The 15518-nt window shown below is 43.6% G+C and overlaps 1 protein-coding gene across 1 annotated transcript in view; it reads left to right on the top strand.

Annotated features, from left to right (window-relative positions):
* Window positions 1-220: 220 nt before the first annotated feature.
* The window catches only part of TRIM14 (tripartite motif containing 14), a 36887-nt gene continuing 21589 nt past the window's right edge, over window positions 221-15518 (top strand). The window contains exon 1 of the mRNA XM_065406235.1: window positions 221-292. Within this exon, the coding sequence (XP_065262307.1) occupies window positions 221-292 (72 nt within the window). The remainder of the gene's footprint in view (window positions 293-15518) is intronic.

The raw sequence follows: 15518 nt of genomic DNA on the forward strand, positions 1-15518 counted from the left end.
TTGCCGCTCTAGTTATACCAATATAGCTGCACTGGCAACGCTTTTCTAGTGTAGACCTGGACTAGCTCTTGGTTTGGGGATAATTATAACACCTGGTAAGGCATTTTACCTTTAAGCTACTCTGAACCTTAAATTGATCTTAACATCTTTTTTTTTTCAGATTTATTTACTGAGCCCTCAGACCGCATGCTGTAAAAATGAAACCGGAAAAGACAGACCCATGCTCCAAGGATCTTACAATCCAGTCTGGACAGATAACCCCTTTCAGATACACAGTGCTCCATTTGATCAGGTGACATTCAGAACTCGGTGTAGTGAGCTTATTTTTTTTAATCATATACTTTTGGAGGGCATGGCCTGGATGTTTTGTCCTTGGGGTGCTCTTAAGTCTTTTGTGTGTTGAGCTGGTGTTTGTGTGGAGTCTGCCATTTTAACAAGTGGATTATTTTAATAAGGAACTGAATATAATATGTGAGGAATGTGGAAAAAAATCTGAACTGCACACTTCTGCTTAAGTGTATTTTTAAACCATCCTGTTTGCATTTTACAATAATCATCCCAAAACCCTTTCTTGAGAGAGGGAGAGAATCTTGCTCTATTTCCCTAACCAATGGCCATGTAATTTAGAAACGTGCTTAAAAATTCAAGTGTACAGAAATAATTACAACGCCGCATTGAAAATGCCACATCCTGTAGAAAAAGTGTTTACTGGTAACTTTGTAAAAAATAGCAAGGAGTATATAAACTAATATGTTTCTTATGCCCCCAAAAAACTTTCCACTTTTTTAATTAAGAAAAATGGAAGTAATTAACTCAGGAAAATACTTCTTGCCTTCATTTATTTTCCTAATGAAAATGTTCGGGGGGGAGGGGAAGTACAAACAAAATGTAATCAATGTAAGTTAAAATTGGACCTTCAAAGCTTTTTTTATGTTTGAAGAAAATAAAAATTGAACATGAAAATTAAGCTTTTGCAGCACTATTGAAGGCACTTTAAAGGCCTCCTAATCTTTTGTAAAATTAAATTACTTAAAATACACAGACTCACAAAAGAGATCCCAACAGGTTAGCCTGACCCAGAATGAAACTGCAGTAATTAAAATAAACATTCTGTTCCTCACCCCGCCACTTCTCAGCACTTCCAAAGTGGTTAACCTTGAAAAATAAACTAATTCTCCAAAAAGAGTCAGGATTTTGCTTGAGTGACGTTTCAATCTTTGAATTCACACTGGTCTCACACAAGGGTATTAAGCCTGGTGAAAAATGCCATTGACACGCAGTAGGGCTGCAAACCAACTCCTCAGTCCTGCACACACTTATGCATCTGCTTGATTTTGCGAATGTGATTAGCCCCAGTGACTTCTCAGGTGAGTAAAGTTAGCCATGTGCAGAAAGGTTTGTAGGAGCAGGCTCCAGGCTGATCACCATTAAAAGCAGGGAGGAGGTTAGTTTTAAATAGAACTGGTTGGAAAACTTTCAATGAAACATTTTTCTATTGGAAATTGCCGTTTTGAGAAAACTACAGAATTGTATCAGTTTTGACAAAACTTGGTTTTGAAAACAATTGGGGGGGAAAGTTTTTAAATGTCAATGTCCCATTTCAACATTTTTGGAATGAAAAGTTTTGATATTTTGTTTTGAAACTATTTTTTGCTTAGAAATGTATTTGATATTTTAAAGGGTTGAAATAGAAACAAAACATTTCAACTGACCCAAAATGAATTTTTTTCAGCATTTGATTTTGTGATAAATTGTGAAATTTTGGCTTTCTTTCCTGATTTTAGGATAAAATTTTTCAAAATCTTGAATTTTTTAGTGGGACGGAAAATCCATTTTCTTACTAGTTCTACTTAGGAATCATTAAACGAATGCTACTTTGCTTGCTATGATTTTGAAGGACCACCCTATTGTTGTCTAAACAATTGGAAACAAAACAGGGAGGAAAGCTGATGGCCTTGGCGTTAAAGCACTGACCTGCGACTTAAGAAACTTTGGGTTCAGTTACTGGCTCAGCCACTCACTCCTTGTCTGGCAGCAACCACTCGCACGCAAATGCTTAAGTACCTTCCTGAATCAGGGTCTTAATCTCTCTGACTCCATTCCCCATCTGTAAAATGGATCAATACTTCCCCACATCACAGGATGCTGTAATGCAAGGCACTCCGTTACTACCGTTATAAATAAAAAGAGGTTTTATGTCTTTTTAAATATTAAAATACATTCTCATTGCTTAGAAATCCTTAAAATTCTTGGAACATTTATTAATGCAAGATCAACTCACTGATCCAGCTCTTTTTGATGGCTGTTGACCTAGAGAATTCAAATTATACCTCACTTGAGCCTGCAAATAATAAATAGACTAGGGCTGTCAAGCGATTAAAATAATTAATCACACAATTAAACAATAATAGAATAACATTTCTTTAAATATTTTCGATGTTTTCTTCATTTTCAAATGTGATTTCAATTACAACACAGAATACAAAGTGTACAGTGCTCACTTTATATTTATTTTTGTTTACAAATATTTGCACTGTAAAAAACAAAAGAAATAGTATTTTTCAGTTCACCTAATACAAGTACTGTAGTGCAATCTCTTTATCATGGAAGTTGAACTTACAAATGTAAAATTACATAAAAAAAAACTGCATTCAAAAATAAAACAATGTAAAACTTTACAGCCTACAAGTCCACTCAGTCCTACTTCAGCCAATCGCTCAGACAAACAAGTTTGGTTTCAATTTGCAGGGGATAATGCTGCCTGCTTCTTGTTTACAATGTCACCTGAAAGTGAGAACAGGCGTTCGCATGGCACTGTTGTAGCGGGTGTCGCAAGATATTTACATGCCAGATGCGCTAAAGATTCCTATGTCCCTTCATGCTTCAACCACCATTCCAGGGGACATCCATCCATGCTGATGACTGGTTCTGTTCGATAACGATCCAAAGCAGAGCGGACCGACATGTTCATTTTTCATCATCTGAGTCAGATGCCACCAGCAGAAGGTTGATTTTGATCACGTGAAAGTGGGGACAGGGACATGCTGAACCTGGGACATATGAGGGTGACAGCTTGGAGGTGCTGCTCGACTCAGCATACTGAGTCCAGGGACATATAAGGGGTCAGCTTGGGAGTGCTGATTAACCCAGTCCTCTCAGACGCGCTCTGTTAATGTGTGTGTATGTTCGTCTGATTCTGGGGCTGGAAGAACCCAGCCCTGGGGACCCGAGGTCCTGCAGGATAGCTCCATTGGGAGGGAACTTGCAGCAGGGAGAAGTAGAGCTCCATATGAGAACACACAAGACACAAGCAGTACATTGATAGAAGTACAGAATCCCCCCCAGAAGAGTAACCCTAATAAATGAGCATACCCCAAAGCAAAGGGCAAATCTGGTAACAGTGTTCTTAAAACGAACATGTGCTGGGTCATCAACCGAGACTGCTAAAGCATGAAATATATGCAGAATGCAGGTAAAACAGTGCAGGAGACGTACAATTCTCCCCCAAGGAGTTCAGTCACAAATTTAATTAACACTCTTTTTTTTTTTTTTTTAAACGTGCATCATCAGCATGAAAGCATGTCCTCTGGATTGGTGGCCGAAGCATGAAGGGGCATATGAATGTTTAGCATATCTGGCATGTAAATACCTTGTAACGCCAGCTACAAAAGTGCCATGCGAACGCCTGTTCTCACTTTCAGGTGACATTATAAATAAGAAGCAGGCAGCATTATCTCCCGTAAATGTAAACAAACTTGTTTGTCTTAGCGATTGGCTGAACAAGAAGGAGGACTGAGTGCACTTGTAGGCTCTAAAGTTATACACTGTTTTGTTTGAGTGCAGTTCTGTAACAAAAAAAATCTACATTTATGAGTTACACTTTCATGATAAAGAGATTACACTACAGTACTTGTATGAGGTGACTTGAAAAATATTATTTTTGTTCATTTTTACAGTGCAAATGTTTGTAATCAAAAATAATAATATAAAGTTGTTGCCCAAAATTGGGCCAGCTAGTAAGCTTGGGGAGGACTAATGACCCACCAGAGTCTGGCAGAAAGCAGCACGTTTATTATACTGATAGCTAAGCTCAAAGGGGGGGTGGGGGCACACTCTCACTCGCATACTCGCGCTCCCAGGACAGGCACAGCATTGGAGATGTCAGGATCCTTCAAGGTAAGTGTCCCACAGTGCAGCGATGGGCAGTGCGATGAAGGTCAGTCTTCCCAAGGCACGATGGAATGCAATGCGGCGAACCACTGGCCAGGTGGTCCGGGCAAAGGGCCTTCACGGGAGGTACAAGCTTGTGAGTGCACTCCTGAGCACATGGCCCCTTCCCCTTTTAAGGACCTGCTCCTCATGGCCTGTGACTAGAGCTGACTTGGCTGTGTCTGGTTGGTCACACTCCATCTCGGACAGTGTCCATGCATTGGGTGTGTGATTGCTGCCTAATCAGAGTGCCAGACACCTTGTCTACCTGGGAGCTCTTCTGATCTTCCAGCTGCTCAAGCAGCCCATTCATCCCACAAGCATTCCAGGGGGGAGGGGGAGGGGAAAAGCCATTTCACAGGTATTTAAAGAGGGAGAGGAGAAGGGGGGGGGGGGGGGAGAAGGTTTAACAGACCTTTTGAACATACAGGTTATACAGAGCATACAGCTCACTGCTGCTCCTACAACAAAAGTGAGCACTGTACACTTTGTATTCTGTGTTGTAATAGAAATCAATATATTTGAAAATATAGAAAAACATCCAAAATATTGTTTAACAGTGCAATTTTTTTTGGAGTTAATCACGTAAGTTAACTGCAATTAATCGACAGCCCTAAAATAGACTTTAAAAACTACATCTCGCTCAGACCAAAACTATACAAGCAATTTACTACACAAAGCAGCATACAGGCTTTAAAAAAAAATCCTATTAGCGAAACAAAACTTGCAAGCTGCTGGCCTCGACTGAAAAACCCTGTGTGTATGTACTTAATATTATGTTTACTTTGAGGCTGGAAATGAAAAGTGGCCTCCAGCCTCAGTTTCCTTCAGCCTGACTGTCCTACTGCTTACTCAAGTCATTTCTGCCCGTTGGGTGGAATGCACATTGCTAGTCGTACATGCACTCTCCCTGATGGGAAACTCCGAAGTGCCCAGTGTTAGTGTTTACAAGGAAACTGAGACAGGAAGCCATTTTTTTTCTAGCCTACAGTTCTGATGGCCTTCTAGGTCAGTGCCTGCAGGATTTATAAGGGCAGATTAGAAGTCTGTCGGTGCAGGACGGGAGTGGTATATTTGCATAGGAGCCTTCCCTTATTAATGTTTAACATTCTAAGTCCTTCCTGTGCCATTAGTTTGCATGTCCTCTGTGTTAAGTTCCAATGTTTGACACTGATGGCATTAATGCTTTTTTTCTTTTTGCAAAGCACTTTCACCAACTTCCTTTTGCCGCTGAGTATCATCCCCATTTTTGGAACAAGCATACTGAAATACAGAGAGGTCATGGGACTTGCCCTAGCCACACAAGAAGTCACTTTCAGAGCTGGGATTAGCACTAGCAAAGGGCTGGCAGTGGCTTCCTAGCCCCATTCCCACTGTACCGTGCTATATTCCCTTCACAGCCTGATGGCCAGGCAGATGTAAAGGTACCCAGATGGTGAGAAGCAAGGACAGTCCCCATCCACCTCTCTCCTCAGCATGGACTGCTCTGCTGCTTTCACCTGCCTTTTGCTTTGACCTTGCCCTCTCCCCTAATTGTTCCCTCTGGGTGAAATTCACCACAGTGACGAATCACCATGAGGCTGGCGGTGGGGCATTTACACCCTATGTTGAAGGCTTTGCTGGCCCTCTGCACAGGGGTGAAACCTCACTGGTCAGAAGCTTCCCAATACACATTGCAACCATATCTGGTTAGAGATAACAAGACAGCTGCATGACGATACCAGCCAGAGGACTTTGTTAAGGTTGAAAGTACATATCTGTGACTTGAAGCATTAAAGACCCGACGAACACTGGAATTACACAAAAACAGGATCTAAAACTAGGACATTCAGAATCCAGGTGACAAGAAACTTACAAGAACTCTGTACTTTTATTATAAACATTCCTCCCTGCCCCCTAAACCCTTAAATAAGCCAGGAAGCCTAACGTCCCCAAGCCCATCACTATTTAAAAAAGAAAATTCACCATTCAGGCTGTCAAACTGCCTGAGAAGTGAGACCCTGAAAACATCAGAAACTCCAAGACTACCTTATTTGTCTCAAACAATTTCATACTGAATAAGTGACTAGGAACTTTAGAACATCATACTCTGAGGTTCAGCAGCTGTGCTGACTAGCCATATGCACTTCACAGAAAAGGGTGTGCTTTACCAATCTCCGATTAGCCAAGTAGCTTCTGACTTCAGTGGGAGTTCCACCCACTTTCACTCCATATCCTCATTAGTTTATAGTATTCTTTCTACTCTTCTGTGTGTCCTTATCTTCCTGCAGGCACCGACTACCTATACCATGTACCAATTTGGTGTCTAAGGCCCCAGTCCTTTAAACACTTATGAACATGCGTAACTTTACTCATGTGAGTAATGCATAAGTGTTTGCTGAACTAGGGCCTAATTGTCTATTTTCAGCATCAGATTTTGGTTCAACCTTCAGGTGTCTGTGTAAGTCCCTTGTGAAGCCATTTTGGCCGCTACTTGTTCCTTCCTCTTGCTCCTTTGGAGGAACTGAATTCTGCTTTTCCTTAGTGATCAGGTGTTTTAGGGTTCTCCCACCTCTTTCACACTCATTAATTTTAATACCCCTTTCTATGACTACATAATAATTGCATTTGACCCTTGCATTGCTTCATTCTGTGAGCCTGCTTCTGATTTTGATTGTCATGTAGCTTGGGGTGAGTGGTATCAGATTTCCCTATTATTCTTTGTCAATTCTCTATTAGGAAATAGATTTAGGATTAGTAGGTAGATTTGGATCTATTGCATCTCCTTGTTAGTCTTTCTACTTTCTGGGTTCTCCATAAACTCTTTGCATGTCTGTCTATATTTGTACTTAACAGATGCTTGTGGTTGTAGTCTCTCATCACTGTGTGGTTTCCTGTTACCTTACTGACTTTTTCCTTGTGTGCAAGTCCTCTTAAAGACTTATTGGTCCTGATTCTTATTGAAGCTCTGCTAGTGCAAAGGGGCCTTATTTACAACCAGGCCCATTTATGCGCCTAGAGTGGTGCAGAAGTCCCTTAGCGCCAATGTAAATCAGGCCAAGTGTGGATGCTTGTGCACATCTTTCCAGACGTAGGAAGCACAGAGATGACTAAAAAGGATGTTTGGAAATTCCATTCATATAAATCCTATGTTGGGATGGAGGGATAGCTGGATTTAGAGACGAGCAGCAGGAATGTCTGTGAGGATGTTTGAATACAATACAGATGTGTCTGATAGGGGCCTATCTTATAGCGGGGGCAGTAATACTCAGCCTAGGAATGTAGGAATTGCCAAACTGCTTCAGACTTATGGTCCACCTAGTCCAGTATCCTGTCTCTTGCAGGGGCCAGCACTGGATGCTTCAGAGAAACGTGTAAGAACCCCTCAGTGAGCCCCCCTCCCGCCCATAGGACTCATTCTGATCTCTGGGGGGTTAGACATGGGCTAAACCCCAGAAGCATGAGCGTAATATCTCTTCCAAAAATCCGTTAGCATTAATTAGGATAACGGGGGTTAATCTTTTTGTGGGGAGTCTCTACCCTAGAAGGGGTGTACCAGTGTGGCTATCTGGCAAAACCTCATCGTGGAGACGCAGTTTATCCCTGCAATCGATTGGATGGTATAATTTATACCAGTTTCCCCCAGTGGAACGAGCTCTACCCCTGAAACGATTCTGGGGCCAGTACAACCGTATTTCCAGGGTGGCCTTTGCTGGCGTAGCCGGGTAGGTTCACACCACTCCCTGTCACGGCAATGCCAGCAAAACGGTTTGTTCGGAGCAGGCCCAAGGGGGGCCCGAGGCTGTTGGGGAGGCAGGTTTGTGGCAGGCGCTGGGTGGATTTGATAAGGGGGGTGCACGGCGCTGGGCCTTCAGCCGCTTGTAAGGGTCCCGCCCCACCGCCAGCTTGCTCCAAAAGCAGGGGCTGGGGCCATGTTTCCTCCCCAGGGGCTTGTCCACGCGGGGCCTTTGCCCGCTACCCCACGCGTGGGCGCCCTGAGGCCGGAGCACAGGTGGCTGGTTGGGCTTGGGTGGCTCCCCCTAGCCGGGGTGGGGCCGGGCCCGCGAGGCGCGCTCCGCGGGCTGAGGCGGGGCGGCCAGGCCCGCCCCCTCCGGCCGGCGAGTTTCGGTTCCCGGGCTCGGCGGGAAGGAGGCGCAGCCCGGCCATGGCGCAGCCCGAGCGCGGCGCCGCAGCCCGGGCGGAGCCGGGCCCCCGGTGCGAGCTGTGCCCGGCGGGGCAGGGCGGCGCGGCGGAGTGGAGCTGCCTCACCTGCCTGGCCTCCTACTGCGGGGCCCACGCGCGGCCGCACCTCGGGGAGCCCGGCGGGGCGCCCGCCTTCCGCGGGCACCGCCTGGGCCCGGCCGGGGAGGCGGCGGCCGAGCTGCGGGCGCTGCGGGAGCGGGGCCGCTGGTGCCCCGAGCACCGGGAGCGGCCCCTGGAGCTGTTCTGCGCCGACTGCGCGCTCTGCGTGTGCGCCCTGTGCCCGGTGCTGGGCGCCCACCGCGGCCACCGCGTCAGCCTGGTGGGGCAGGCCGCGCAGGGCACCAAGGTAATGGGGGGGGGGGGGCGTATGGACCGGGCGCGGACCTTCTATGGACCGGGCTCCTGCCTGGTGTCTGCCCCTCTAGGGCCTGGGCACAGGCCCCTGCCTGGAGCTTGATCCTGTATGGACCGGGCGTAGTGCCTGACCCTGGTTCACCTGCAGAGTCCCTGCCTGGTACCCAGCTGTGTAGACGGGCCCATCCCGCTTCATTGCCCCACTCTGAGTGAGTTACTGTGGGTGAAGCCCTGGAATGGGTTCCCTAGGGAGGTGGTGGAAGCTCCTTCCTTAGAGGTTTTTAAGGTCAGGCTTGACAAAGCCCTGGCTGGGATGATTTAGTTGGGGATTGGTCCTGCTTTGAGCAGGGGGTTGGACTAGATGACCTCCTGAGGTCCCTTCCAACCCTGATAATCTATGATTCTGTGACAGGGAGCCAGGTTGTTTTGGCTGTTGTGAGGTTGTAGGGCTCGCTGGTGGGAGAGCAAACCGAGGGTCGTCACCCCCAGGAGCCCCCAACCCTGGAAACCTGCCGTGTAATGACCATTGACCGGAGAAGGTTCCATTTGGTGATCTGCCTGCGGGCTGCATTTGGCAAGCAGGATCAATCCTTTTCTTAAGGAGGTTGTTTAATAGTTCTGATTCTGTGACAGTAAAGAGCATGTTAAGTGTGTCTCCTTCATGCTTCAGATACCCTTTAAGCAGAAAAAGCCCTCCGTCCCCCAGTAACTGAAACAGTTTTCCTTACACGTTCCAGAAAAGTTATTCTTGGGTTGGAAAGTTTCAGATTCAAAGCAGAATGTTTCAGAAAGATATGAGCAAGTGAAAATGGGGGAGGAAAGAATAGTTATCGTATTCAAAGAGTTTCAAAATATAAACCCAGTGCTCACAAGTTAAAATACTACGGTCCTGTTTCACCACAGCTTTGTGCCTTGTGTAGTCATTTACACCTAAGCAAAATGAGTGCAAAGTGGGGTCAAATGCTACTAACTATTCTGAGATGCTAGAGTTTGATATGTACTTTGCACCGGTGTAAATGACTCTTGCAAGGAACTTGGCAGTGGAGAATCAATCCAGCTGCTTATCTTGATGCTGAAATGGGAGCTTGAGCTCTTTAAATATCTAGCCTCTGCTGACATCTGCTGGTTTCTTGTTGCTAGAGATTTCATTTTTTGGCTGTGGATTCAGTAGAAGAGAAAGAGGCACTCTCCAGGACATGGCATCAATACTTAGGCTTTGTCTACACTTCCAAGTTGTAGACAAAGCTTTTGTCTTTCACGGGTGCTTAAAAAGGGCCCCCCGCCCCCCAAAAAGACACAAGTTTTGCCGTGGCAAGTGGCAGTGTGCTCCTGCCGACAAACTGAATGCCGCCTGCGGCGGTGGAAGTATTTTGTCTGCAAAAGTGACAACAAAGAGCGTTTGCACATGCCGACTTTTAGCATCAGGGCTGTGTCAACACAGCCCTGCCGCTAAAAGCTGTGTGATGTTGACAAGCCCTAAGTGTAGTTGGTGAGCTGGGACATTGGCACACCAGCCTGGGCTCTGGCATTGTAACCCCCTAATTTCCATCCAAGCTGTCTTTTCTGACAGTGTAGTCAAATACGCAGACTGAATACACTGCTGGTCAAAATTTTGTGTTGCTGTGCGAGATGGGCTCCTGCCATTCGTATTGGAGACAGTGTTTTAGCAATGCTCCTGAAGCAGTGAGGTTATTTTGTTCATCCTCTGTAAAAAGTGAAGACCTCACAAGCAGATGTATGCTGGGACTCAAATCGGAGCTTTGCAGAAATGTTCTCCAGGCAGTTCTAAGTACTCACTTATGACCAGTGCTGCAGTGTGTATGTGTGCGCACGCGCTTGCATTTGAAGTGGGGGGAGTGGCATACATGGCAGGAAATTCTGCAGGTCCTCCTCTCGGAAATTCCACTTCGGAATCATAGAACTGGAAGAGACCTCGAGAGGTCATCTAGTCCAGTCCCCTGCACTCAAGGCAGGACTAAGTATTATCTAGACCATCCCTGACAGGTGTTTGTCCAACCTGCTCTTAAAAATCACCAATGATGGAGATTCCACAACCTCCCTAAGCAATTTATTCCAGTGCTTAACCACCCTGACAGGAAATTTTTCCCAAGGTCCAACCTAAACTTCCCTCGCTGCAATATAAGCCCATTGCTTCTTGTCCTGTCCTCAGAGGTTAAGAAAAACAATTTTTCTCCCTCCTCCTTGTAACAGCCTTTTACGTACTTGAGAACTGTTATCATGTCCCCCCTCAGTCTTCTCTTTTCCAGACTAAACAATCCCAGTTTTTTCAATCTTCCCTCATAAGTCATGTTTCTTTAATCATATTTTTGTCGCTCTTCTCTGGATTCTCTCCAATTTGTCCACATCCTTCCTGAAATGTGGCGCCAGAACTGGACACAATACTCCAGTTGAGGCCTAATCAGCGCAGAGTAGAGGGAAAGAATTACTTCTCGTGTCTTGCTTACAACACTCCTGCTAATACATCCCAGAATGATGTTTGCTTTTTTTGCAACAGTGCTACATTGTTGACTCATATTTAGCTTGTGGTCCACTATGACGCCCAGATCCCTTTCAGCGGTACTTCTTCCTAGACAGTCATTTCCCAGTATGTGTGCAACTTGATTGTTCTTTCCTAAGTGGTACTTTGCATTTGTCCTTATTGAATTTCATCCTGTTTACTTCAGACCATTTCTCCAGTTTGTCCTGATCATTTTGAATTATAATCCTATCCTACAAAGCACTTGCAACCCCTCCCAGCTTGGTATCGTCCACAAACTTTATAAGTATACTCTCTATGCCATTATCTAAATCTTTGATGAAGATATTGAACAGAACCGGACCCAGAACTGATCCCTGCGGGATCCCACTTGTTATGCCCTTCCAGCATGACTGTGAACCACTGATAACTACTTTCTGGGAACGGTTTTCCAACGAGTTATGCACCCACCTTATAGTAGCTCCATTTAGGTTGCATTTCCCTAGTTTGTTTATGAGAAGGTCCTGCGAGACAGTATCAGAAGCTTTACTAAAGTCAGATATACCACGTCTACCACTTCCCCCCATTCACAAGGCTTGTTACCCTGTCAAAGAAAGCTATCAGGTTGGTTTGACATGATTTGTTTTTTTACAAATCCATGCTGACTGTCACTTATCACCTTATTATCTTCTAGATGTTTGCAAATTGATAGCTTAATTATTTGCTCGATTATCTTTCCGGGTAGAGAAGTTAAGATGACTGGTCTGAATTACTGGTCAGGAAAACTCGATCTAATCATGGATTTCTACATAAAAGTGCATTCTGGAATATGCTGCTCAAACAGTTTCACTTCTGTTTCTACTGCCTGTCCCTCCCTTCTCACATTTATCTCCAGACTTCTTCTCCTTGTCCAGATCTAGTCCATCCCCACCAATCTTTTATTCATTCAACTTTTTGAAACTTTGCACTTTTAGAGAGAGGTAAGAGATTGACTCTCTGTACACAAATTTGCAGAGGGACAATAGGGTTGAGGTCTGTTATTTCTCACCTCTATATATTATGTATTTATTTATTTAAAAACATTTTTGCTGTTAAGAAGCATGTTATCTCTGGCAACACAAATCCACAGTTTGAGATCTGCAAAACTCAGCATCTCTAATGGTATTTTCTAGGCTGAGCACTGAGTCCCATTGGGTAGATAGAAAGATAAACCTAAATAATCTATACAGAAGCCTCTGGATCCTCATAAGATTGTGTCCCTAATCCATAAACTATTGGAACTCATTTACAAAACTTTTCTTAAACATTACATGAATATATTGTCTCATACTATAGAATTAGAATTTATAATCCCTATTCCATTATGAGATATCTTTGAGCTATAATGTACCTTAATTAAAACTATCTTTAGATAGGTTTTTTCTTCAAAAAGCATTTTATCAAAAAAATCAGATTTTTTACATTTAAAAAAAAAATCGTTAATTTTTATCCACCTGGCTCTGAAGGCAGATTACTCCTTCTGTGCCCCAATCAGAGGTCTAATGGGACTTCTTTTCCTCTGCTCACAGAGGCCAAGAGTACCTAAAGTTTAGGCTGCTAAATCTATACCTAGCTATCTAAGTAAGTTGTTTGACTTTCAGTAGTGTCAAGTCAGGCCGCATAGATACCTAAATATGGACCCAGGAGTTTAACTTTAGGCAACCAGCTTTGAAAATCTTAGTCAGAGGAGACAGTGGTGTCCATGTTGGCCAAACAAAGCAAGTCTACACTCAACTTCATAGCATTTCTCTGTTTGCATATAACACAATAATTTTTGAACACTGCATCTGATCTCTTCCAAAACTTCAGGGAAAATTCTATGCCCCAGTGGGCAGAAGCCTATTGATTTTGATAAAAATGGGAAAATGAGAACAAGGAAATAAGAAACCCACAAAGCCTCTGGAATGCATATCCCTCAACTATATCCAGGTCTGTAATTGTCTATAGATCAAAGAACTAAAGGATTAACACCTTTCAGCATAACAATACGGCATGCCCCTGTCTCAGCTCTGCCCTTCCTCCAATGCAGTTTCAAATGTCAACACCCTGAATGACCGATTTCCAGACCAAAAGGAAAGAAATAATGAAACTATTGACATTTGAGGGGGATGGGAGAAGAGCACCTAGGAACCTAGTTTTGCGGGGATGTAGGGATGCAAGGAAATCAGCAGGTGTATAGAACACGCAGATCTGATGGTGCCTCTTTTCTTTTGTCCGAGCACTGAGCACCGCCATTAAAAAGCACCCATTTCAGAGGGAGCTCTGTGTGGGGAGCACTTATATCACAAATATTTGAAACTGGACTCTTCAGTCTAGCAGAGAAAGTTATAACAGTCTTATGGCTGGAAGCTGAAGCTAGACAAATTCAGACTGGAAATAAGGTGTGATTTTTTTTAACAGTGAGAATAATTAACCATTGGAACAATTTACCCAGGGTCGTGGTAGATTCTCCATGACTGGCCATTTTTAAATCAAGACTGGATGTGTTTCTAAAAGATCTGCTCTAGGAATTATTTGGGGCAGGTCTCTGGCCTGTGTTACACAGGAGGTCAGACTAGATGATCCCAGTGGTCCCTTCTGGCGTTAGCATCTATGAATGGATCACTGTGTGTGCAATGAGCTCAGCCTGCAGAAGCAACGAAGTGCGGGACATCCTGTACCAGATACAGCCAAGTGGTTTTTTTCTTTCACTCCAATAAAACGGCAATTGGATTTGGTTTGTTTTAAACAGAGCGGCGGTTATAGACATGCATTCTAGAGAGGAACACAATTTTTACTTGATATTGGCAATTCATACAAGATTATGCACAACAGCCAATCTTGACTCAAGCTTCGTTGTGTACCATGGCAGAGGAAGTATGCACAAGCATCAATTTCCTGGGTGGTCAACCGCAGTAGGCTAATCTGGAGGAGATCAGCATGGACCAGCTTGTCACAGTCTGACCCAGTTAAACTCGCTAGAACCCAGCAGTGTCTTCAGCCATCAGATAATACATACTTTTGGGAGCTTTAAAAACCTGCATTATGACCCTTTTGTGCAAACTGAGGCAGTGTTCAGGCTTCAAACCTCTCACAACTGACCTGCCTGAAGGTACCAGCCAAAAAGTCCAGAGCAATGAAAGGAGCAGCTTGCACAGTCTGTTCTGGTCCCTTCTGTATTAGAGCTGGTTGGGAATTTTTTCAATTAATCACTTTTTTTTTTCATCAAAAAATACTAATTTGTTGGAACCAAAACTGTTCATGAAGCAGGTTCGGGTTTGATGAATCTCCCGACTTGAAAAAATGTTGAAAAACACTAAGTTTTGAAACATTTTGACATTTTCTGAATGAAAAATTGCGTTTTTCTGATTTGAAACAACTTTTTGTTTAAATAATTAAGCTAACTAGGTTAAAAAAGAAAATGTCAAAATGTTTTGAAATTTTCTAAATGAAACATTCTGATTTACCTGAATCGGAATTTTGTGTGTGCTCGCAAATATTTTTGAGATTTTGACTTTTCATCCTTATTTGAGATGAAAAAAATTTCAAACTCTGAAAAATATTCAAGGGATTGAAAAACTGTTCCTTACTTTGATTCTCTAAAAAGAAAGGAAATTCTCATTCAAAGCATGTCAAAACATTCGTATTTGTGTTACTGTCACCCACCGTGAACCGTAACTTTATATGTATATTAGGTTAATTCTGTTCCTCTTTTCACTCTCTCTAGCTCATTTCTTTCTGTATGTGTTTTCACATCACAAGTTAAAACTCTGTTATGTCTCCAAAACTGCAACATGTCCCTTTCAGAGTCCATTGAAGTTCCCAATGCTCAAGGGCACAGTTTTGGGAGTTTTCAATGGCACGATGTTTACTATTAACTGTGCTTGTTAAAGGTTTCTGAATCCCTTATCATGCTGTATTATTAGAGTGAACTAACAATGTGAAAGGGTTACTTGGGACATGGTATGGCTCTTATGTTTAAAATCACAATTTAAGCTGTTAATATGTAAAAAAATAACTAAGGGCTTCATCATACAAACAGTTACTCACGACTACCGTAGGAATCCATGTGGAATGGGGTCTATATGAATGCTGGAAACAGGCTGATGGGGAGATTTTCCAAGCCACAAAAGGGCAGATAGGCACCCAGGCCCAGATTATAAAAGGTATTTAGGTGTTGCTGTGCTCAGCATCGCAACACCTAATTGATTTAGGAATCTAAATCCCGTCATTGATGGAATTTAGACTTCTAAGTGCCTAACTCCCTTTTGAAAATGAG

Source organism: Emys orbicularis, chromosome 6 (assembly GCF_028017835.1).
Source record: "Emys orbicularis isolate rEmyOrb1 chromosome 6, rEmyOrb1.hap1, whole genome shotgun sequence".
NCBI classification, from domain to species: Eukaryota; Metazoa; Chordata; order Testudines; family Emydidae; genus Emys; species Emys orbicularis.